Below are 23371 nucleotides of genomic sequence, written 5' to 3'. Positions count from 1 at the left end.
CCTATCATCTGGATTTCCAGCCCAGTCAGAATCAAGATAACCTACCAACTCAACATCAAATTCATCAATATACATAATACCAAAATTAAGTGTTCCTTTTTTATATCGAAGTACTTTCTTTGTTGCTGATCTGAAAATGGGGCACTTAGGCTTCTTGTCTAATTTACAAGATCCTCTCCCACTTCCAAAGCTTTACTTATTCCCCAAGTCTTATTGATTAACCAATGCGGAATTAAAAATGCTTGAAAATATAGGTATATGCTGGTATTTGTTTTTAACTAATTATGTGCTTTAAATTCTGTTGTGTATGCTGATATGTAAATACATATAATAATAACTAATGCAACAATAAACAAAACAAACAGAATGACAATTTAATTAGGATTTCACCCAAAATTCTTGGGCTACATCTCTATGAGCTCTAGTCAACTAAACTAGGCTATCTGGGATTATGGCAGGTCCTTTTACAAGATCTTGGCTCAACACCACTATTTTACACAGGAACAATGGGCTCAGAACACCATCTCTCCCTGGCTCTTGAAGCTCTCGGCTTTCTGGCTCTTGGCTCTCACTCTGGCTCTTGGCTCTGTCACTTGGCTCTAGCTCTTGGCTCTGGCTCTAGCTCTGGCTCTTCGGCTCTGGCTTCTTTGGCTCTCAGCAATGTACAGCTCTCTGGCTTTTCACTTGAACTTCAAGTGACTCCCTTGGCTGCTCTACGCTTTAGCTTTTGCTTTCCGCCTTTTGCTTTTTGTGCTGCTGCTCTCAATTGAGCTCTTTCAGACCTCTGCGCTGCCTTCTTTGGCTTTTCTTACTTCTTATGCTTAGTTTCAGCAACAACTCCAACAACCTTTTTGTCTCTGACATTCATGGCTTTTAAGCCAACTCGCACTGTCCGTTCATTTCCTCTTCTCAGGTTCTTTGTCTCCCGGCCTCTGTCCACTCGAATCCCTTCTCTGAGTGTTAGCAACCGCTGCTAAATGCTTTTTGGAATGGTGGCCACTTGTTCTGTAACAGAAGAGTCCATCGGGCCTTTGAAATCCCCAAAATAGCCATTCTCCGTTTACACAGAGAAATGAATTCAAACATGGGAAAATCTGCCAAAATGCTATTTATCGGACTTCAGAAGTCCTTAAATCCATTCTATACTCCTATTGGGTCCACCTGAAATCTCTTATCGCATGTCACAAATTCCCGTTCCATGGTTTCCCTTTTTATTTTAAAAATACATTAAAACATTGGAAAATCCAATAAAAATGGCTTTAGACGGACTTGAAATATTATATATTTTCATTCACAAACCCTTTCGGGTCTGGTTTTCATCACATCGGCACTTCCCTTCGTATTTCGTTTAATAAACGAAATACGCGAAAATACATAGCAACTGTCGTTTGACGGATCTCAAATTTTATGGAATATCATTTATAGCTCTATCGGGTTTGGCTATCGCATCGTGCATATATATATGTATACAGACCCGCTCCTCTGTGTAGCTCCAATGTGATTTTGCGATATCGCAATCGCATATCGCATGGACCCAGGGTTCTGTGCATATGGCATGGCCGATGCCAAAGTCGATTGCGATCTGCCGATATCGGCGATCGTGATATCGCTCGGTGTGGGGGTCCGTCCTTTGCCTTATGTTGTTGCTGATTGTAATACACTGATATTGGCAATCGCAATATCGCATCGGCCTGGGTCTCGCTTTATGTTATATGCATGTGCCCACCTCCGACCTGATATGTCGGGGATCGACGATCGGGTATGCTTCCCCTTTTCTGCTTAAATCCGCCTTTGACATCCTCCGATGCGATTTTCTTCATAAAGCCTTTTAGGTCATTTTTAAAGGATTTTGCCTCTTTTTCTAAGGAACAAAGGGCATCTTCTTTAAGCCATAACTTCTGCATCCTATGTCCATTTTTTCCCATTCAAGTTGCAGCAGATTCAGGACGAGACGATCTCTACAATGGGGCTAGTTCAAGGAACTTCCTTGGACTTTCATTCTCCTTAGTGAGGAACACTTAGACTTAGGAGTTTATCCAAAATCCATTTTGGATCACGCCTCCCCACTAAAAGAACTTTTGGTCTCCAAAAGGTTGATATACTGATTTGAACAGTAAATGAGAGTGACTCACCCTCTTCTTTTAGCCTCCATACACTTTCCTTTCATAGTGCCTCTGAACCAAAGTTTCTAACCACTTCCCTTCTTGGATGGGCTGGTCCTCCTAGGAAGAGCTGCCTTCTTCTTTGCCTTCCAGCAGAGCTCCTGTTGAAATGGTTATAGAAGGTAGTTTGGGCTTCTCTGCCTTGCTCGTTGATCTAAGGTGGCTCAAACAAATGTGAAGTACATCTGCTCCACAAAACTTTCATTTGTACCTATTCGACAAGATGTTCAAATACAAGGAAAGCATCAACATCCCTATGTTCATGCACATCATGCTTATGCATGCATTTCATCCTTTAACTTTCACTTAAGCACACTGTACTTTCGAAGCTGAAATGAAATATAATGTTGCAGCAACAAAGTGAGTCTCCTACTCAACCTTTTTCCATTCACCATCTTGGTAGAAACCTGCAACTTGCATCTTATCAACAAAGAAATGCAAATAGATGCATCAATAGACATGCAATCCTTAATTGGAAAAAAACTCTAACCATTTCTTACCAATCCAGTTCAAATGTCTTTCCTTTATCTGCACATTAGCATCAACATGTGAATCATCCTTTGGCACTTAATTCATGGAAACTTCCTTTCCATTTCTGCCATCTTCTCTTTCCACTTTCCTCATCTTTTGTGGAAACATTGCTAGGTTCAAAGTCCAACATCTTTAGACAAGATGCCCTTTCTTATGGTAGTAAGTGCAACACATGTGCATCCTCTTAATAGCACGATTTGCCTTGTCCACTGGAACTTTGGCTTTTTGCTTCTTTTCCTTCAAAAGTTTCCTGTATGTGGCCATTCTTGTCCAACATCTAGAAACAGGATGGTTATCCAAACCACAAAAGGAACATGCAATTATTTTCCCATGCTTATGTGGAAATTTATCATGCTTTGCAAAATCAAAAGGAAGATGATTAGAACCAGATTTATACCTTCCTCTTTCATCTTTATTGCCTTCATGAGGAGGTGAAGCAAATGAATAAGTGGCTCCCTTTGGAACACCATCAATCTCTTCAAGGCTGTTAGAGTTTCCACAACTCTCTGGTTCAAGTGTGTGCTTCTGAACACCTACATCTTGCAAATGATGTTTCGAGCTATTACATTCCTTCTGAACACAATCTTCACACTTTGCAATGCAACTCCTTCTTGGAGCTATTTCAATGGCCTTCATGGAAGCTTTGGAACTCTCCCCATAAGACTGTCCATAGCCAAGACCCAAATACTTAGTCCTTTCCTCAATCATTATTGGCTCAACAATACCTTGTGCATGTTTTCCCAAGCATTTTCCTTCATAGCCCATCTTGGACATTAGCTTGGAACCTATGCCTCTAGTATGTTTTTCAAAAGAACCAATATAAGCATTCTTAGAAGAATTTGGAGACAAACTGGAATGATTTACCTCTTCGTCAAGCTGATACTTGACCAAGGCTTCTTTGGCAACAAAGAGTTGTGACTCCAACTCATGCATCCCTTTCAGGTTCATAATTACAATATGAAGTTGCCTCTCCATTTCCTGCAGTCTCTTAGAAAGCAACTGCTTCTCTTCATTCATGGAATTAAATTGCTCTCTATGTATGCTGCTCTTTCTTCCATCCTCATACATTTCTCCCACCTTGTCCATCATGATGAACAAGCCTTGCTTCAAGTCTCCATTAAAGAGTCGTGTGATGGAGAAGGAATTCAAGCATACACTTAAGGAAGTTGTCATTATGCCAATGAACAAAGAACTTCAAACAAGATTAATAAATAGCTTATTTAAGCAACCTTTTGCAACAAACCTCTTGTGCTCCAAGGATTGCCTTGAGGTCCTCCGGAATAGAAGAATTCCTTCAGCCCTTCTTCCTATTTATCCTTCCTGGACGGAGCTATCAGTAGCTTTCCCTTTACCTCTGTAAACTCAGAAAATAGTCAATCTGCAAACAAGCATACAATCAGCCTCTTGCTATTCAAACACCTTTTAGACAAGCAGTCTTTGCTCTGTCAATCAAGCATTCTGATATAACCTTCATTGAAGGTGGGGTTAACCAAACTTAAGCTCTAATACCACCTGATCTGAAAATGGGGCACTTAGGCTTCTTGTCTAATTTACAAGAACCTCTCCCACTTCCAAAGCTTTAAATATTCCTCGAGTCTTATTGATTAACCAATGCGGAATTAAAATGCTTGAAAATATAGGTGTATGCTGGTATTTGTTTTTAACTGATTATGTGTTTTAAATTCTGCTGTGTATGCTGATATGTAAATACATACAATAATAACTAATGCAGCAATAAACAAAACACATAGAACAACAATTTAATTAGGATTTCACCCAAAATTCTTAGGCTACATCTCTGTGATCTCTAGTCAACTCAACTAGGCTCTCTGGGATTATGGCAGGTCCTTTTACAAGCTCTTGGCTCAACTCCACTGTTTTACACAAGAACAATGGGCACACCATCTCTCCCTGGCTCTTGAAGCTCTCAGCTTTCTAGCTCTTGGCTCTCGCTCTGGCTCTTGGCTCTGGTTGTTAGCTCTAGCTCTTGGCTCTAGCTCTGGCTATGTCTCTTCGGCTCTGGCTTCTTTGGCTCTCAACAATGTACAACTCTCTAGCTTTTCACTTGAACTTCAAGTGACTCCCTTGGCTGCTTTGTGCTTCAACTTTTTCTTTCCGCCTTTTGCTTTTTGTGCTGCTGTTCTCAATTGAGCTCTTTCAGACCTCTGCACTACCTGCTTTGGCTTCGCTTTCTATTTATGCTCGGTTTTAGTAACAACTCCAACAACCTTTCTGTCTTTGACATTCATGGTTTTTAAGCCAACTGGCGTTTTCCGTTCGTTTCCTCTTCTCGGGCTCTCTGTCTCCTGGACTCTGTCTGCTCGAATCCCGTCTCTGAGCGTTAGCAATCACTGCTAAACACTTTCAAGGATGGTGGCCACCTGTTTTGTAATGGAAGAGTTCATCAGGCCTTTGAAATCCCTGAAATATCCATTCTCTATTTACACAGTGAAATGCATTCAAACACGGGAAAATCTGCCAAAACACTGTTTATCGGACTTCAAAAGTCCTTAAATCCATTCTATACTCCTATCGAGTCCGCCTGAAATTGCTTATCGCATGTTGCAAATGCCCGTTCCATGGTTTCCCTTTGTATTTTAAAAATACATTAAAACATTGGAAAATCCCATAAAAATGGCTTTAGGTGGACTTGAAATATTATATATTTTCATTCACAAACTTTCAGGTCCGGTTTTCATCGCATCGGCACTTCCCTTCATATTTCGTTTAATAAACGAAATACGCGAAAATATATAGAAACTGTCATTTGACGAATCTCAAATTTTATGGAATATCGTTTATAGCTCTATCGGGTTCAGCTATCACATTGCGCATATATATATGTATATAGCCCAGCTCCTCTATGTAGCTTTGATGTGATTTTGTGATATCGCAATCGCGTATCACATGGACCCGGGGTTTTGCGCATATGGCATGGTCGACGCTAATGCCAATTGCGATCCACCAATATTGGAGATCGCGATATCGCATGGCGTGGGGGTCCATCCTTTGCCTTATGTTGTCACCGATTGCGATCTGCCGATATCGACGATCGCGATATTGCATCAACCCAGGTCTCGCTTTATGTTATATGCATGTCCCTGCCTCTGACTCGATATGTCAAGGATTGGCAATCGAGGGTGCTTCCCCTTTTTCGCTTAAATCTTCCTTTGACCTCCTCTGATGCGATTTTCTTCATAAAGCCTTTTAGGCCATTTTTAAACCATTTTGCCTCTTTTTTTAAGGAACAAAGGGCATCTTCTTTGAGCGATAACTTCTACATCCTAAGTCCAGTTTTGCCCATTCAAGTTGCAGCAGATTCAAAATGAGAAAATCTCTACAATGGGGCTAGTTCTAGGAACTTCCTTGGACTTTCATTTTCCTCAGTGAGGAACACTTAGACTTAGGAGTCTATCCAAAATCCATTTTGTATCAGCTACTTTCTAGTGGCTTTAACAAGGCTTACCCATGAACTGACTAAGTATGCTGACAGATTATGCTATATTTGGCCTGGTAATGGTGAGATAGTTCAAACTTCCCACCAGTTGACGATACAAGGTTCCATTCACCTCTTTGGTTCCATCATCACTATACAATTTGAAATTCTATTCTAAAGCAGTAGATATCGCCTTGCATTCAATCATATTGAACCTTTTATGGATTTCCCTTATATATTTTCTTTGTGTGATTAGTGTCTTTCCAGGTTCCCTCCAAACTTCAATACCTAAACAATAATGCAATTCACCAAGGTCACTCATCTCAAATACCTGTGACAACTGAATTTCAATTTCTTTAATCAACTTGGATGCATTTCCCGATATTATAAGATCATCAACAAATACAAATATCAAAGCAACATTCCCATCTTCATATTCCTTGATGTACAAGTTAGGATCATTTTTACTTCTCATAAAAGAAAGAATCATTTTTCACATACCAAGATCTTGGTTCTTGTTTCAAACCATATAAATATTTCTTTAACCTACAAACCATATGCTCCCATCCCTGTTTTACAAACACTTCAGGTTGAACCAAATAAACTTCTTTTTTTAACTCACCATTCAAAAATGCAGATTTGACATCTAAGTGATGCATTTTCCAATTATATTTTATAGCTAATGCAATCATGATTCTAATTGTGTTCAACTTAGCTACATGTGCAAAAGTATCTTCATAATCAATTCCCTCTTTTTGTGAATATCCTTTTGCAACCAATATAGCTTTATACTTATCAATACTTCCATCAACATTAAAATTGGATTTATACAACCATTTTCATCCTATGGGAACTTTGTTGTTAGGTAATTTTGTTAATTCCCATGTGTCATTCTTCATTATAGAGTTATATTCTTCATTCATTGCATCTCTCCATTCTTCATATTATTTATCTTCCTCATAGCTTGAAGGTTCTACAACATTCATAACAAGAGACATTAATGCATAATCTTTATACTTATAGGTACCTGAATTTGACGTGATGACCTTCTTGGAGTTTTATTGCTTTCAACTTTCTTTTTGCTTTCCGGAGTCTCCTCTCCTCTTCTTGGAGTGTCATAATTGCTTGTTTCTCCTTTCTCTTGAACCTGTACCTGTTCATGTGCTTGTTCTTGTTCTTGTTCAACACTTGTATCTATTTTGACATAATCATCAGTATCATGCCATATACTAGTATTATTCATTTTATAAACTTCATTTGCATTCTCATGAAACACCACATCCCTAATTGCAAGCAATCTATGAGTATTAGGATCAAACAACTTGTATGATTTATGATCATCACAATAACCAATAAATATGCACTTAATTGACTTTGCATCAAGTTTTCTTCTTTCATCTTTTGGAATATGAGCAAATGCCTTGCAACCAAAAAATTTCAAATGACCCACTTTTGGTTTATACCCATAAAATGCTTCAAAATGTGTTTTAAGCTCTAAACTTTTGGTTGGACTCCTATATTTCAAATAAATAGTAGTATTAATGGCTTCAACCCAAAAACACTTAGAAATATTTTTACCTTGAAGCATACTAAGTGCACATTCAACTAGTGTTATGTTTTTCCTCTCAGTAACTGCATTTGTTGTAGAATCCCATTGCTTTTACAATATTGATTAAATTCTCTTGATTTATGTTCTCCCCCCGATCAAATCTGAGAATTTTGATGCACCTGCCAGTTTGTTTTTCCACCATACTCTTAAACTCTTTAAAGTAATAAAAAACATCACTCTTCTTTCTTATGAAATAGACCCATGTATACCTAGATCTATCATAAGAAAAATAACAAAATACCATGCTCCACCAAGAGATCTAGTTTGCATAGGTCCACATACATCAGTATGAATTAATTCAAGTATTTATCTCTGCCTTTTTCCTTTATGTATAGGAAATTCTTCCCTATGTTGATTTTCAATTACACATGCTTCACATTCAACATGATCATTCTTCATAATAGGAAGTCCTTCAACCATTATGTTCTTTTGAAGTAACATTCAATCATTGTGATTTAGATGTCCATAACTTTGATACCATAACTCTATTGTTGATATTATTGTAGATGCTAATTCTTGATGATCGGTCCTAGTCACATACAACTTATACAAGTCTGCAACTCTGGTACCTATGTAAATAACCTTGTAGTGATCTTGAATGTCTTTCACAACACATTGTGATTTAACAAATTCCACCTTCAAATATTGATCAGCAATAGTAGAAACAAAAATTAAATTCGTTTTATACCAAGAGCATACATCACATTATGGATATGTCTCTCTTGTCCATTAGGAAAATTCAAACCTAGTACTCCATAACCTTGAACTTTAAGTGATTTCTTATCTCCTAAATAAACATATGTTCCATCAATGTTTTCATAACATTCATCAAACCAATCCTTATTACAATCCATATGGAGTGATGCACCAGAATCAATGAACCAAGCATTCACGACATCACTTTCCACAGACAATGCAACGTCACAAACAAACAATTTAAGATTTTTAAATCCATCACTGATTGAGATGTCTTTGTCCACAAAATTTCCATTATGACTTTTGTTTCTTTGTCTGGACTCATTTTATTTCCTTTTATAGAAATCTTTAGAGTGATGACTAGGTTTGTCGCAATAATAACAATCATCATTTCTCTTATCATGAGTTGGAAATTTAGATTATGTCATACCTTCCTATTTTGCTTGAAACTTGCCTCCTTTGTTCTTGTCCCATGGCCTACCAATGTATGGTTGTTTACCCTTGGATACCAATGCCAAATCTAAACTACTGGAGCCCAAATTAAAGCTCTTCATCATTTCCTCCTCTTGCAGAAGAATTCTTGTCAATTCATCAAATGTACGACGCTTCTTTCTAGTGGAAAGACTTGAAACAAAAATTTGATAATCTTGCACTAAGCCATTTAATGTGATGGTGACCAAGTCAGTACAAGACACCTTTTCACCAATATCTCCTAACTTATCACTTAAATATTTGACACGAGATATGAAATTTCTTATATTTTCATTTGCTTCCATTTTTAGAGATAAAATCTTAGTCTTCAAAAATAAGATCTGATTTGTATTTTTTGTTTCATACAAACCCTTGAGCACATCCCATGTTTCCTTGGATGTTTTTCAATCTCTTATGTGAGGAAAATGTTTTCCTTTACAAACATAGGCAACAACACTTTTTCTTTCGTCTCTCGTTTCTCGCAATCTGGAACAGAAGCTGCAACAGTGGGTTTGGACTCATCCCCACTCATGATGGACCACATATTATAACCCTCTAATATGGTCAGCAAGTTGAATTTCCAATTCACATAATTTCCTCCATTAATTTTGGTGGGTTCATTCAAATAAGTATCAACTAGAAGATTTGACATTTTTAAATGTCCCAAAATTTTTACCAAATCTCAAATAAATACCAAATAATCCTAGAAATACTTTCAACACACAACATAAATACCGATAATCTTTTTTTTTTTTAACTCCTTTCACCACTTTAATAAAAATAAGCAAATACTTTAAAAACTTATCACTCCTTATAATAAACTTCACATAAAAACACCTCCGTTTTTTCTAATTCTTCTCACCACTTAAATAAAATAAAATATTTTAAAAACTTAACTCCCCAAAAAAACAAACCCAAACTTTGCTTTGCTTTGTTTTAAAATACTTCAAAGGTTGAAACCTTTTAACTCAACAGACACCAACTCTTGTTTTAAAAATAAAGTCAAACCTTTTAAAACAATGGAAGGCACCGTGGCAAATCGAATCACTTTCATGATTTTCATGTTGGATCAAAATTCTTTGCTCCAATGCACAATTCGTTTGGAGGCTGACAATAGGGCTGACAATATCTCCCACTTGAAGGTCTGGTTGCAACATTCAGCTCAAACAGCAAAACTCCACGGCACTAACAACACAGATTCCTTGCAGAACGCTTAAAACAAAACGCTTGCAGATTTCTCCTTCACGACACTGGTGATCTCTCACAAGCTTTTGGACATCTCTTTCTCACGTTAAGCTTCAGATGAATAGAAGCCCCAACGATTACAACAACACTTGCAATATTTGCAGCAACTCCTTAACAACAATACATTCTCTTCTCACTGTTAAGTAGCTCTCCCTCGGCTAATCCATTGTTCAACAGTCACGGTCATCTTACAGCAGGGGCACGATCCATGACTTTACCTAGTCCAGGTCGTAGCTCACAGCAGACAGACTTAAAAAAAAATAAACTCGCTCTCACAACCACACGCTGGATCATCGAGCCCTCACAACCCTTCCTTTGATACCATATCATAGAAAACACTCAACACTGAAATCTTGCCAATTTCATTAAAAAGGGTTGCAATTTATACATTGGTTGCAGCAATTTATACATTGGTTGAGTTGCAGATTGAATAGAAAATCCGCCTACTGAAATTTATTTCTTACTTACTCCCACCAACTAGCCAGCTACTGCTGACTAATGAACAGTGATTGGCGTCGTCGAACAGTGATTGGCGTGATTGGCGTCGTCGTGATTAACATCCTGACACTAGCTTCGAACCATTTCTACTACTTTGCACATTAAAGTTAAAACCATGTAAAATTATGTGTGTCAAGCATTCAAAAGTGAGCAACGTTTAGTTTATTTCTCAATTAGCAGTTTCAATCAATTAATTAAATTTTGGGCATGAAAAATATATTCTAAACCTAAAACTAGCATTAGTTCATTTAACATGGAACTGCGCTCGTCAACTTGAAATTTATCCTAACTATGATGAGGCCAATAAAATCTCAAATTCATTCATGGGATAAAAAAGTGCATGCAAGTATTTCATAAGCAAGGAAAATATATTCAATTGAATATAGAAGGAAAACTTTGATTAAAAACATAGATCTTTCATTGGTTTATGTGTCCAACTAATAGGCACTAAAAAATGATTACTATAGTCCCTACAGCCCCCTCCCCGAAGGGGAAGGGACTAATAACATAATTTTTAACCATTATTTATATTTTTCTATCATTTTCATGGTAATATTTTGCACTTTCAATTTGTATGATGCTTTCTAATGTATTATATTGAAAATTTGAAAAATAATTATCCAAATTTATAAAATGGCGATGATAAGATTAATTAGTTTATGAACCTTGAGAAAGATGAGAAGTTATTAGTTTTAAAATTTAATTTTTTTATTTGAATAGTTTTAAGATATGTATTTTTAAGTTATTATAGTTTCTATAAGTTAGAACAATTCTAACTTATAGAAAGGTTGATATTATGACAATATTAAGTTACAAATTAAATTATAGTATGCATAAGATATTTTAAAAGAGTGTTTTTTAACTTCAACTTTTAGGTTTGTTAAAGATGGTATTTTCTTCTTTACACTAGTTAAAAGAGAGATACTTTTGAGCTTTTAGATTAGGATTGATTACCTTCTTATAATATAAGTTAATTTTCTCATATCCTCCAATTATTTATAGCATCACATTCTCTCCTTAAATTTAAATGTAATAGTATTTTAATATCACCAATATTTTGCAAAGTGTCATATTACTTGATTACCCATGATTTAGCTTAGCAAGCATATTTATGCTAACCTTGCTTGAGTTTTACATGGTTTTTACTTGATTTAAGGAATCTTAAGAAACCTCTTGTCTTCCATGTTTATCATGTTATCATACAATATCTCCCTAATTAGGGCCTTTCTCTCAATGGAAAAGCCTCAATTCTAAGAGGAGGATAGGATAGGGTGTATTATCTTTAATTTTAAGTTATAAGCTAAAAAACACTTATATATTTTCTCTATCTTTCTCCATGATTATCTAGAGATGTTGCATCCCCAGTGTTCACAATCACTTAAGATAGCAACATTGATGAGAGTGTGAAGGAGGCTTTTCTTCTTATCCCAAAGCCAAATATACACTAATTAACAATCACTTTCAAAATTGTAATAAGATTATTACCCTTTATCTATTGTTTTCTCAATTTTATATTTCTAGTTGTATCCTCTATCTATTGTTTTCACAATGCTATATTTCTAGTTGGAACTTGTGATGAATATTGATTATGATATATTTGTATGAATTCATTCCATCCAAATTGCTTTCATAAACAAAATTAGCATAACATATATTTTTTTATTTGATTAACATGACCCGTGTTTTGTTAGTGTTAACAATCGTATCCATAGTAGAGAAAATATTTTTGTGAATTTTTAGTTACTTGTGAAGATCATAGAGACTCATCATAAGGACAATATATGATGAATATATGAACTAGAGACATTATGACATAACCTAGTTCTTCCAAATAACCCTTTAACTTGTGGAATGTATGCCAAAAGGGTTGGGGACAAGAGGCAACATTTCTTTACTGCTATATTATAATTACATTTTTCCAACTATCTCTTAGTGTTCCTAAAAATGCCATTAACATTCTTGTGTAGCCTTATTACATAAACTCTCAACTTGAAATGAACCTTTATCTCTTCGACCTTCATCTCTTCTAATATATTCTGAGGCTCACTGAATATTTTCTAAAGTTAATGAAGCAACACATGGGATCAGTTTCAAACACTGCTCTCCTAAGAGTAAGAGGATGGTTTGTAGTTGAACGACAACTCCTAAATTTGGTATGGCCTTCTTTCCATATGTTGATCGTTATTTCCAGAATAATTTGATATAAAATAGCTAAAAGAGAGCTAATCATAATGGTCCTCTAATTAGAGGGATTGTTTTATCCCCACTTTAAAAAATAGGAAAATTGAGGCTTTGAGGTTAAGGTTTAAGGAAAACCTACATGACCGATAAATTAAATAGATTTTGTATGTAAGAAATGATAATAGAACCTCCAATTTTTTATATTGCTACATGGTACTCTCTCATATCCTTATCCTTCTTTTGTGTGAGCTACTTATCCCTAAACTCTATGCCTTCTAAAGAAAAAACTTATTTCTATGTAGAAATAGTTTGAACGTTATCCATTACATTAGATGATTCCTAAATTCTTTTTTAGGAATTTCACTTCCTCAAGGGAATCACATTATTTTCTCAGTTTTATGAGTTAGAATTTGCCTCCAAAATTTCATAGTATCTAGCTTAGAGAGACTCAAAATATTCTCTTTATTTCTATTACTATGTATCTTTTTTTCCTTTTAATTAGGGTTTTCTATTTTATCTTTTTAGATTTTAAGGACTAGTTAGGAACATCCTTAATGGATTTTCTAGCATATACTCTTTATCATACCAAGGGTTCACCATTCTATTTTTTATTTTACATGACAACTTTAAAGAGAAAATATTCATGGAATTTGAGAGGGTTGTCATATAATTTTGACAAAGATATTCAATAATGTCCTTATTTGATATGAGATCTAATTTACTATTTAAATCCTTAAAAAGTTTATCAATGTTATTTTTGTTAAATATCAAGTTATTTGGATTATTAGAATTCTTTTATGTGGATATTTTATGCACAACAAAGTTTAAGGTTAGAGTTAAAGGTATATCATGGTGATTTAAGATGTTAAAATTTACTACTTAGTTGTACATGGGGATATCAAATGGAGAATAACCTATGAAACTATTGTCATGCCCATGAAGACAAGTCATTCAATAGCATTTTCCCACTTTCTTATAGTATTATAGATCTTGATCATTGTGATATTGAACAAATTTTCAACCAATTATTTGTGGTTTCTTTTGTAACTATTAGCTAAAACAGTATTCACATATAGCTATAGAGCATTAGGGTTGGAATAATTTCTTAAGATAATTGCTCGATTAGTTGTTGTTGTGGCATTAAAGTCTATGTGTTGACAAAAATAATATTTCTTGTGAACCCTAATATGAGAAAAAATGTGCTTATTTATGTAACAATTTATGAATCCAATCCCTTTATGGTAGGATATTTTATTATATATTGACCACAAGATAAATCCTTCTATGATAGGGACCTAAGATTCTTCATGATCCCAAGTTTCAAACATTTATATATTGTCAATTTCATTTGGGATCCAACTTGAAATGGGACCTTTACTTCAATAGAAATAATAGCAATTCCAAGAGAGGATATAAGTTGTTTCAAATAGATATTTGTTATAACTTTATAGTCTCTATCCCTAGTAATAGTTATTTTCCTTAACTATTGCCCATTTTCCTTCCTTCCTAACTTTATTTACCTTTTGAACCTACTTTTTTGGCTTAGGTTAATCTTTTAGGAGGGGGTATTCATTTATAAATATTTCTAATCTTTTTAGAATTAAATATTTAGTAAGTGTGTCATATTTATGGTCATTAGATCTTACTTTAACACAAATTAACCCCCCAACAATTAACCCCACCCCCTCCTTGAATTGGGTCACTAGGGATATGTGCAATGGTGGGAAGGATGAGGATGAGACCACCTCACCAAAAGAGAGTTAAGATTGAGTTACCACTTGTTGAAGGAAATATAACTAGGTTTGGTCTTCATAAATTTACTTTTGATATTTTTATTTAGTCAAGAAAAGAAATATTGTTTTTATAATATACTTCAATGAGTTTCTTGCTCATTGAAATAGGTCTAACACATGGTTAAAGTGCTATAGGTCAGTCAAATGGTCAAAAGAAAATGTTGAATACCTTACGGGCATGTTACACCATGTATATGTTTGTATAAGAGTCAAAGGATAACCCTCCAAGCATAGTCAAGTCTCCTCCAAGCATGTAACACCACCAAAGAAGCCATCCGAAGAAAATATAGAAAGTCGGCCTTCAAGTTGGCCCAAAGGAGGGACCTACCTCTATATATAGAGGTTGTCCACTCCCTCAAAATACAATGCATTCCTCTCGGAAATAAGCGAAGTTAGGAAGCTGAGAAAAGGGTAAACAAGGGACGAAGAAAGGGTCTTCAAGAGCAGCAAAGAAGAAGGGTACACAACCGAAGTCAAGAAGACTATTTTCTATGGTATAAAACAATCACATGTGCAAGAAACAGAAGCAGCCCTACAATCATAATTGCATCAATACAACAGTCCTAGGCTAGAAAGTAAGGTCTACAAGGCCTCCTACTCAAGTGAAGAAAACTTTTTCTCAAGCAAAGGTTAAAAGGCCCTAATTCACAAGGATACCATCCACACGTGAAGGTCTAGGGCTATTGTATAGTCACACCAAGTCTATACCTACATCTCAAGAATGAGCTTGTCTTTTTGAAGGAAGGAAGATGTCTACATAAGTAAAGGATATCATTGAGTATAGAAGAGAAGCATCTCATATAGAGCTCACATAAACAAGGTCTATGTATAGTAGGAAGAATGAGGATGAAGTGGGAGGGAATGAAGTGTCGGAAGAAGAAAGACTAAGTATCGAGGAACAAAGTGCAGAAAGGAGGAAGGACTTGACTTGTGCTTGGAGGATATTCTAGCCAGGGGTCTAGGTTTTGGCATTGATCAATAAGAAGCTTAAATAAGAGAAAACGTACCGAAGGGTTTTCCTCTCAAGAGAGGAGAGGTTTTGGCCTTGGCAGAGAGCCAACATCTTGTGTTCTTGTTCTTATGTTTTTGGTAGTAGTTTGATGAAGTAAACACACATGCATTAATAAGAAGAAGAAGATTAAGCTAACAATAAAATTAAAAATACTCCACAAATTGTTATCAAGTCAAGAAGAATTACACTACACCTAATTTCCCTAGATTCTTCAACATGGTATCAAAGCTAAGGTGACACATCAAGGAAAGGGAAACTCAAGAACACTTATCAAGGAAGGACATCTACAATGTTGAAGCATCAAGCTTAGAAGTCTAAATAATTTCAAGGACAAGAATTTCTCCAATCCATCATTCATTAAGGAAGTCGACATAGCAAGAAGAAGAGCCTTACATAAAGGAACCTACAAATAAGATCATATCGAAGTGGGACCTACATCAAGTCATCAAGAAAATTTCATCATCAAGCAAGTCCACCTGGAGAAGGCAACTTGAAGAACATCAAGATCCAAGGAAGGCAAGCCATCAAGTCTTCAAGGAGGAAGTAAATCCATTAAATCTCAAAAATATATCAAGTAAGTATATGTCCCCTTCTAAATATACATCAATGTCTATTTGCAAGGAAAGAAACAAATTGGTAGGTACCAATAACTTTCTTGCATGGAAGAAGAGGACTGATCTACTTCTCAAGGAGAAGGAACTTCTAGAACATATAAAAAGGAATATCACTATTCCTACTAAGGAACAAACTCAAGCATTAGCTAAGTACAATAAGGATGAGAAAAGAGCACAAAGGATTCTAATAGAATCAATCAAAGACTCTCTCATTCCTTATGTCTCCAAATTTGAAACATCAAAAGAAATTTATGATAATCTAGTAGAGCTATTCTCGGTATCCAAAACTGGATAAGTAATATCTATAAGGAATGAATTGTACAAGATGAAGATAACAAAGGAAGGAATAGCTCCCTAATTCATGAAAATCTCTGAAATGAGAGATCAACTTCAAGAGCTTGGGGAAGTCATGTCTGACAGAGAGATGATAATTGTAGTACTCAATGCTCTACCTGAGGATTGCGACAACTTCACATAAATCATATATTCCAAGAAGGAAGAAACCATACTCAATGAAATGTGGTCTCTATGCAGGACAAAGGAAACCAAACTTAAAGCAAAGGAAGATGTGGGATCAAAGGAGCAAGCATTTTCTACCATGGCCAAGAGAAAGGGAAAATTTAGCAAATTTGGTCCACGAAGAGAAAACAACAAAGACATGTCCAAAATTCAATGTTTTGGATGCCAAGAATATGGACACTATAAAAGGAATTGTCCTAAGCTTAAGAAGGACAACAACAACAAAAGAAAGAGGGAAGAAGCTCACATGACTCAAGAGGTGAAAGAAGAAGAAAAGAAGCAAAAAAAGGAAGATCCTTCGGATTTCTACTATGACGAGGTCAAACTCTTTACTTCAAGTCTTCTTTAAAGGTTTTGAGTAGCATAGGAGCATGTAGGAATAAAATAAAATTGCATAGCTAGAAACATCTTCTAGAATCTAGAAACATGAAGTACATAGAGTTCTAGATACTCATGTAGAAAGAGAATTTATAAATGAGAACAAAATGCATGGTTAGAAATACATTTTAGAATATAGGAGCATGATGAGCATAGCTCAAGATATTCATGAAGAAGGAACATACCTAGAATAGGACCTCATCCACTATGAAAGAAAATTGATCATTAAAAAGAATCTTATAAGACCTCCATCATCAAAAGAAAAGAAACATTTGCAAGGCAAGGGTCTTTAACATCCTATGATTGAATCTTCAAAAGAAGGTTCATAAACCAAAGCATATGTCTCATTGGGAATCCCATTCATGGGATTCAAGAAAAGGATTATATGTAGGCAAGCTAAGATGAAGCAAGAAGGGCCACACCAAGGACAACCAAATGAAGCTAAGATGATCAAAAGAGAATCAAGATGAGGTATGTAGGCATAAAAGTTTAGTCATGTTATCATTTGTATATTATTGAGTCATGGGAATAGTTCTATAACATGATCAAGTATGAAAAAATCTCTTTCACCAAGAACATGCTCGAAGGCATTTACTACAATGCAATGAAGGTCAAAAAAAGAATATGCTCACATAAGGAGTATAAGATTGCTGACTACGAAGCAAGAAGAAATGTTGACTAGTCTAGGAAGAAAGCAATGAAGAAAATTTCTCACCAGAAGCATAAGATGGTTGAACTATCTATCTAAGAATAAGCGAATGAAGAAAGCGATCAAGCATGTGAAGAACACCATGATCACCAAGAGTCAATGACAAGATACTTTGAAGATATCTCCCAAAAGAAGGTAGGACAACTCTAACACAGGATGGAAGGACCCTTGACACTTATGAAGGCCTTGGAGATATGAAAGATGCATATAATTGATTCTACTCTACAAAGACGTCGTTATGAAGATTCCATCCAGTAAAAGAAAAAGAAATGTTGAAGCAATATCAAGATAAGTCATAATGGGATACTAGGTTGAAGCATGTAAAAAAGAAAGTACAACAAAGCATCCATGAGAAGAGCATTTTGAAGCATGGACAGATGAAAAAGGAGTAGCCAGATGACAAGAAAACCTGATGTATGGAAAGAAAAACACTTCCCACAAAAGAAGCAAAGACATGACAAACCAGAAAGTTAAGTGATCGATGTATGGTTCTCTACATAGAAGAAGTTCGAGCAAAGACTTCATGACATCAAAGATAGGAAGGAGATCAAGCAGTTGAAGGACCCAAGAAGAAGAAGTTGTTGATGAATGAAAGATTCCCTAGTTAAGAGGGAGCTCTGACAAGTCCCTAATCAAGAGGGAGTTTTGGATCACCCCTGATTACAAAGGAGTGACATTTGTGTTTTTCCATCTCATGGGTCATGCACTAGACCAGGACTAACAGTTGTAAGTCTAGATGAAGGCCGTGAATGGAAATATAGACACAAGATAGACACAACATTCTTTTCTTCACTTGGGAAGAAAAAATGGGATGATTAGGTAATCATCTAGCATCCGATACTCTTTGAGGATGTGTAGGGAATCCAAGACTAGAGTAGGCAAGAGGACCAATTTTCTTTGAGGGTTGGGAATCCAAGATAAGAATATTCCTAGAAGGTCATACTCAGTGAACACCCAATTGGGTATGTACCTTGAGAGACAATGACTAAGGTGTCTATAAGTCATTGGTCTCGCCACCATTGTGCTCTAATATATTAAGAGATAGAGTTATCAGTCAAGGCCTTGTTGTGGAAAAAATGTTGGTTATTATGATGCTATAACAGATGGATTGCAAATCCGGTTTCTCTTATGTGAATTATTCAAGATTGAAACATATCCAAACACCTTGTAATGTTGTATGAATACCTCCCTAGTTAAGAGGGAGCATCGAAGGAAATGTAACTAGGTTCGGTCTTCAAAAATGTACTTTTGATATTTGTATTTATTCAAGAAAAGAAATATTATTTTATAATATATGTCAATGAGTTTCTTGCTCATTGAAATAGTTCTAGCACATGTTAAAGTGCTATAGGTGAGTCCAATGGTCAAAATAGAATGTTGAAGACCTTAAGGGCATGTTACACCTTGTATATTTTTATATAAGAGTTAAAGGATAACCCTACAAGCAAAGTCAAGTCTCCTCCAAGCATGTAACACCACCAAAGAAGCCATCCGAAGAAAATATAGCAAGTCGGCCTTCAAGTCAGCCTAAAGGAGGGACAGACCTCCATATATAGAGGTTGTCCACTCCCTCAAAATATAATGCATTCCTCTCTGAAATCAATGAAGGTAGGAAGCCGAGAAAAGCTTAAACAAGGGACGAAGAAAGGGTCTTCAAGAGAAGCGAAGAAGAAGGGTACACAACTGAAGTCAAGAGGATTGTTTTCTAGGGTAGAAAATAGTCACACGTGCGAGAAACAGAAGCAGTCCTACAGTCATAATTGCAGCAATACAACAGTCCTAAATCTATCTTTGTTTGGGCTAGAAAGTAAGGTCTACAAGGCCTCCTACTCAAGCGAAGAAAACTCTCTCTCAAGTGAAGGTGAAAAGGCCCTAATTCACAAGGATACCTTCCACACGTACGAAGGTCTAGGGATGTTGTACAGTCACACGAAGTCTACACCTACATCTCAAGAATGAGCTCATTTTATTGAAGGAAGATAGGTGTCTACATAAGTAAAGGATATCATTGAGTATAGAAGAGAAGCATCTCTTCTAGATCTCACATAAACCAGGTCTATGTATAACTGGAAGAATGAGGACGAAGTGTTAGGGAATGAAGTGTCGGAAGAAGAAAGACTAAGTGTTGGGGAACAAAGTGCAGAAAGGAGGAAGGACTTGACTTGTGCTTGGAGGATATTCTAGTGAGGGGTATAGGGTTTTACATTGATCAATAAGAAGCTTCAATAAGAGAAAAATTACCGAAGGGTTTTCCTCTCAAGAAAAGAGAGGTTTTGACCCTGGCAGAGAGCCAACATCTTGTGTTCTTGTTCTTATGTTTTTGGTAGCAGTTTGATGAAGTACACACACATGCATTAATAAGAAGAAGAAGACTAAGCTAACAATAAAAGTAAAAAGACTCCACAAATTGTTATCAAGTCATGAAGAATCACACTACACCTAATTGCCCTAGATTCTTCAACACCACCTTCCTACACCATGAGTCAAGACATGGTCTTAAACAACAACATGGAAATTTATAACATCAAGTTGGTTCTTATTGCTAAAGGGGTGGGTCATATGACTAAGACAAAAATTTGCAAAGTAAATTGATCATATGAATGCCAAAGCCCATAATAATTATTGGATGTCCAAATTATTTAATAAATCATTATTTTATTTATTTACTTGAAAATGATCACATTCATAGCTTAATTCGCATAATGGTATTGGATAAATATGTAACCCCGTTTTGATATAAAGATAATCATAAGAAAAAAATGAAATATAATATGCATTTTTTTGATTTTTAACATGTACATTATATTTCTAATTGTGTAATAATCTATATTTGTATGATAAGATCTACCATAATTCTCTACACAACTCAAACTACAATCAACATCTACATTACTTTCATCTTTGTCTCAATATATCTCTATTTATATAGGAATAGAATTGCATAGTTGACTATATCTCACATATTTTGTGTTTTGCAATGTTTTACCTATATGGTTTCTCTTTCTATACCTTGTTTTGTTGTATTCACACATTTAGCATTTATACTTTCCCATTTACTTTTGGTTTGCAGATTTTTTATTACTTTCCTGAGAAACTTTCCCGAGGAAGACTCTAGCAATCGATTTGTTTTTTACCAGTATTAGTTTAGCATTGCAAATTATAATGTTTAATTATAGAAATAAATAAAGTATTTTTTATTATAATTATAATGTTTAACTTTGGAAAATAAATATTTATTTTCCAATGTTATTAAAAAATTAATTTTCAAACATTTGATTGGACCATTACCTAAAGCTCTTATTGCACTCTTTGCACAATATAATGCCATGCATATAAGTGTCTCACATATTTTATACCCTAATTTATGGACATAGTTGTAATATTCATCCTTCATTTTTAGATTTTTTTGTAGTGATTTTTTATTTTTATGCTTTTCATGAAAATCATCCAAAAATAAAATCCTTTAAAATAGCTCATACTTTGGTAAATAACATATTTACCATCAATTATTTCCCACCATAATTCATGTAAGTCTTTGCATAAAAAATAAGATGTAAATAAATATACTTGCTCGGATTTAAAATTATTATAGGAGTAATATTGCAAATGCATACACATACCAGTGGTTACTGGTTACTGTCCACCAAAATTTATGCAAGCCTTTGTGTATAAGCAAGCAATTAATTTATCCACTTCACATCTATTTTATGAGTTCCTTCCTAAGAAAAACTATAAGATTTAATTTCCCTATTAACCAATATTAATTTAACATTGACCAATATAAATTATAATTTTTTTATGCATTTTTCCTAAATCATAATTTCTATCTAACTTAACCACCTCGTAATACTTGGTTCTGGTTTATAAATGCTTATCATCCTATCGCAACTGAAAATGGGTGACATGTTTGTAGCAGCTATATATAATATACTCCAAACCAAACTTCAAACCATTGTTCATGGATAGACCATCAACCTTAGCTGACTAATCCTAGCTCATGTCTAACTTTAATTTTTCCTTGTTAATGTGTCAAAAGTACTACTTTCCCAAACCATTGTTCATTGATGGACAATCCACCTTAGCTGACTAATCCTAGCTCATGTCTAACTTCAATTTTTCTTTGTTAATGTGTCAAAAGTATTACTTTCCAAAGCAATCAAACCACCAGAAATAGATATTATAATGTTTATTATAGTACAAATCTATATTATAGAGTTTATGACATTTAGGGTCTTTTAAAAGTTCAACCTTGTATGTTCTTTTTATTACTATGAAAAAACACAAACACTCTCGGTCAAAGTGAAAAGACCAATGTACAATTATTACATAACCTCATATAAATTTTGATTACTCTGAACTGATACTAGATCATTACACAACCTTATGACTTTTGATTACTCCGCAAGGGCACCAGTGCTGCTGTTGGACAAAGTCAAAGTGCACAGGCCAACTGAACATATCATTAGCCATATTTATTTAGCGTGATATACTATTTAGCCATGATACTAACTTATGTCCAAATACCATTATAAGCTTCATAATACTACTGAGTTATGGTCAATTATCATTACGCGTGATATAATATATCAGCTAGTTACGCCATGTATTGCACTCTAGTTACAGTTGGTGGCGAGGAAATTGGAAGAGATGTAGAAATCCTCAATGGCTTTCATGAAGCGAAGCGCAACATCCTTGGCCTTCTCAGGTGGCGCAACAGCGGGAGAGAGGGGCTGATATTCGGCTCTCCAACCAGCGATGCATTTGTTCTTCTCCTCATCACCTCTGAAAGAGAAAGTAACAGTGTATGGGTCATACATCTTCTTCAGCTCTCCTTCCACCACTTCGTATTTCATGCGCAGTACCCCATTTCCCGGTTCTTCCTCCACCTCCTCTATCCTCTGCTTGGATTCGCTTACATATTTATTTACACCTGCCATCATTCACCTCACAATAATATATATATTCATTTTCACTTCAGATCCATCAAGCACAAAGTCCAAGTAATTCGAAGAAACCAAAAACAAAACAAACGTTACCTGCTCCAAGTTTGAACAATCTGACACTACCTGGGCGCCCGTCCCCTTCGACATATTCGGCATTGGCAAGGAAAGTAGGGTTCACTTTCTTGATGAGCTCATTGGTTTTGAATATTTCCCATGCTTTACTTGCAGGAACATTCAGCTCCACTTCTCCTTTCATTACTCCCATTTTTCTCTTTCTCAGTCTAAATGGCAACAAGACTTCATACAAGAAAAAACAAGAGGATATGGTTGTACTGAATGTAAGAGGAGTGATGGTCTGAATTTTATAGCCATTCAGAAAGATACCACTACAGAAATATGCTACCTGCCGGTGCTTAAAAAGTTTGATCAGATTATGTTGTGTGTTTGTCTTGTAACTGTAGCCACTTGCATGTTTCATATAAATTTTCTCGGGTTGGAGCATGTGCAAATTCCTCGCCATCAGAAAGGATTCTAACGTACCTGTCATTCACAATGCACATTTCAACACTAAAGA

General features: G+C 35.4%; 1 protein-coding gene across 1 annotated transcript; it reads right to left on the bottom strand.

The window, feature by feature from the left end:
• Positions 1-22123: 22123 nt before the first annotated feature.
• On the bottom strand, positions 22124-23145 carry LOC149180996 (pathogenesis-related protein 2-like). Its single transcript, XM_089418255.1, has 2 exons — positions 22891-23145; positions 22124-22784 (listed from the first exon to the last, which is right to left on the bottom strand). Exons 1-2 carry the CDS (start codon positions 23060-23062, stop codon positions 22468-22470), a joined length of 489 nt encoding a protein of 162 aa, XP_089274381.1. The 5' UTR covers positions 23063-23145; the 3' UTR covers positions 22124-22467.
• Positions 23146-23371: the final 226 nt, after the last annotated feature.

The sequence above is a fragment of the Pinus tabuliformis genome, chromosome 3_2 (genome assembly GCF_031772625.1).
Source record: "Pinus tabuliformis cultivar Carrire ecotype Pingquan chromosome 3_2, CPIR1, whole genome shotgun sequence".
In the NCBI taxonomy this organism is placed as follows: domain Eukaryota; kingdom Viridiplantae; phylum Streptophyta; class Pinopsida; order Pinales; family Pinaceae; genus Pinus; species Pinus tabuliformis.
The sequence above is the reverse complement of the archived record's forward strand: the minus strand, read 5'-3'. Positions and strand labels throughout refer to the sequence as shown.

Bases quoted from the DNA above. Each gene is read 5' to 3' on its own strand.
- LOC149180996 (XM_089418255.1), bottom strand. From the start codon at position 23,062: ATGGGAGTAATGAAAGGAGAAGTGGAGCTGAATGTTCCTGCAAGTAAA. The intron at 22,785-22,890 runs GTAACGTTTGTT...GAATGATGGCAG, and splicing joins ATTGTTCAAACTTGGAGCAG to GTGTAAATAAATATGTAAGC.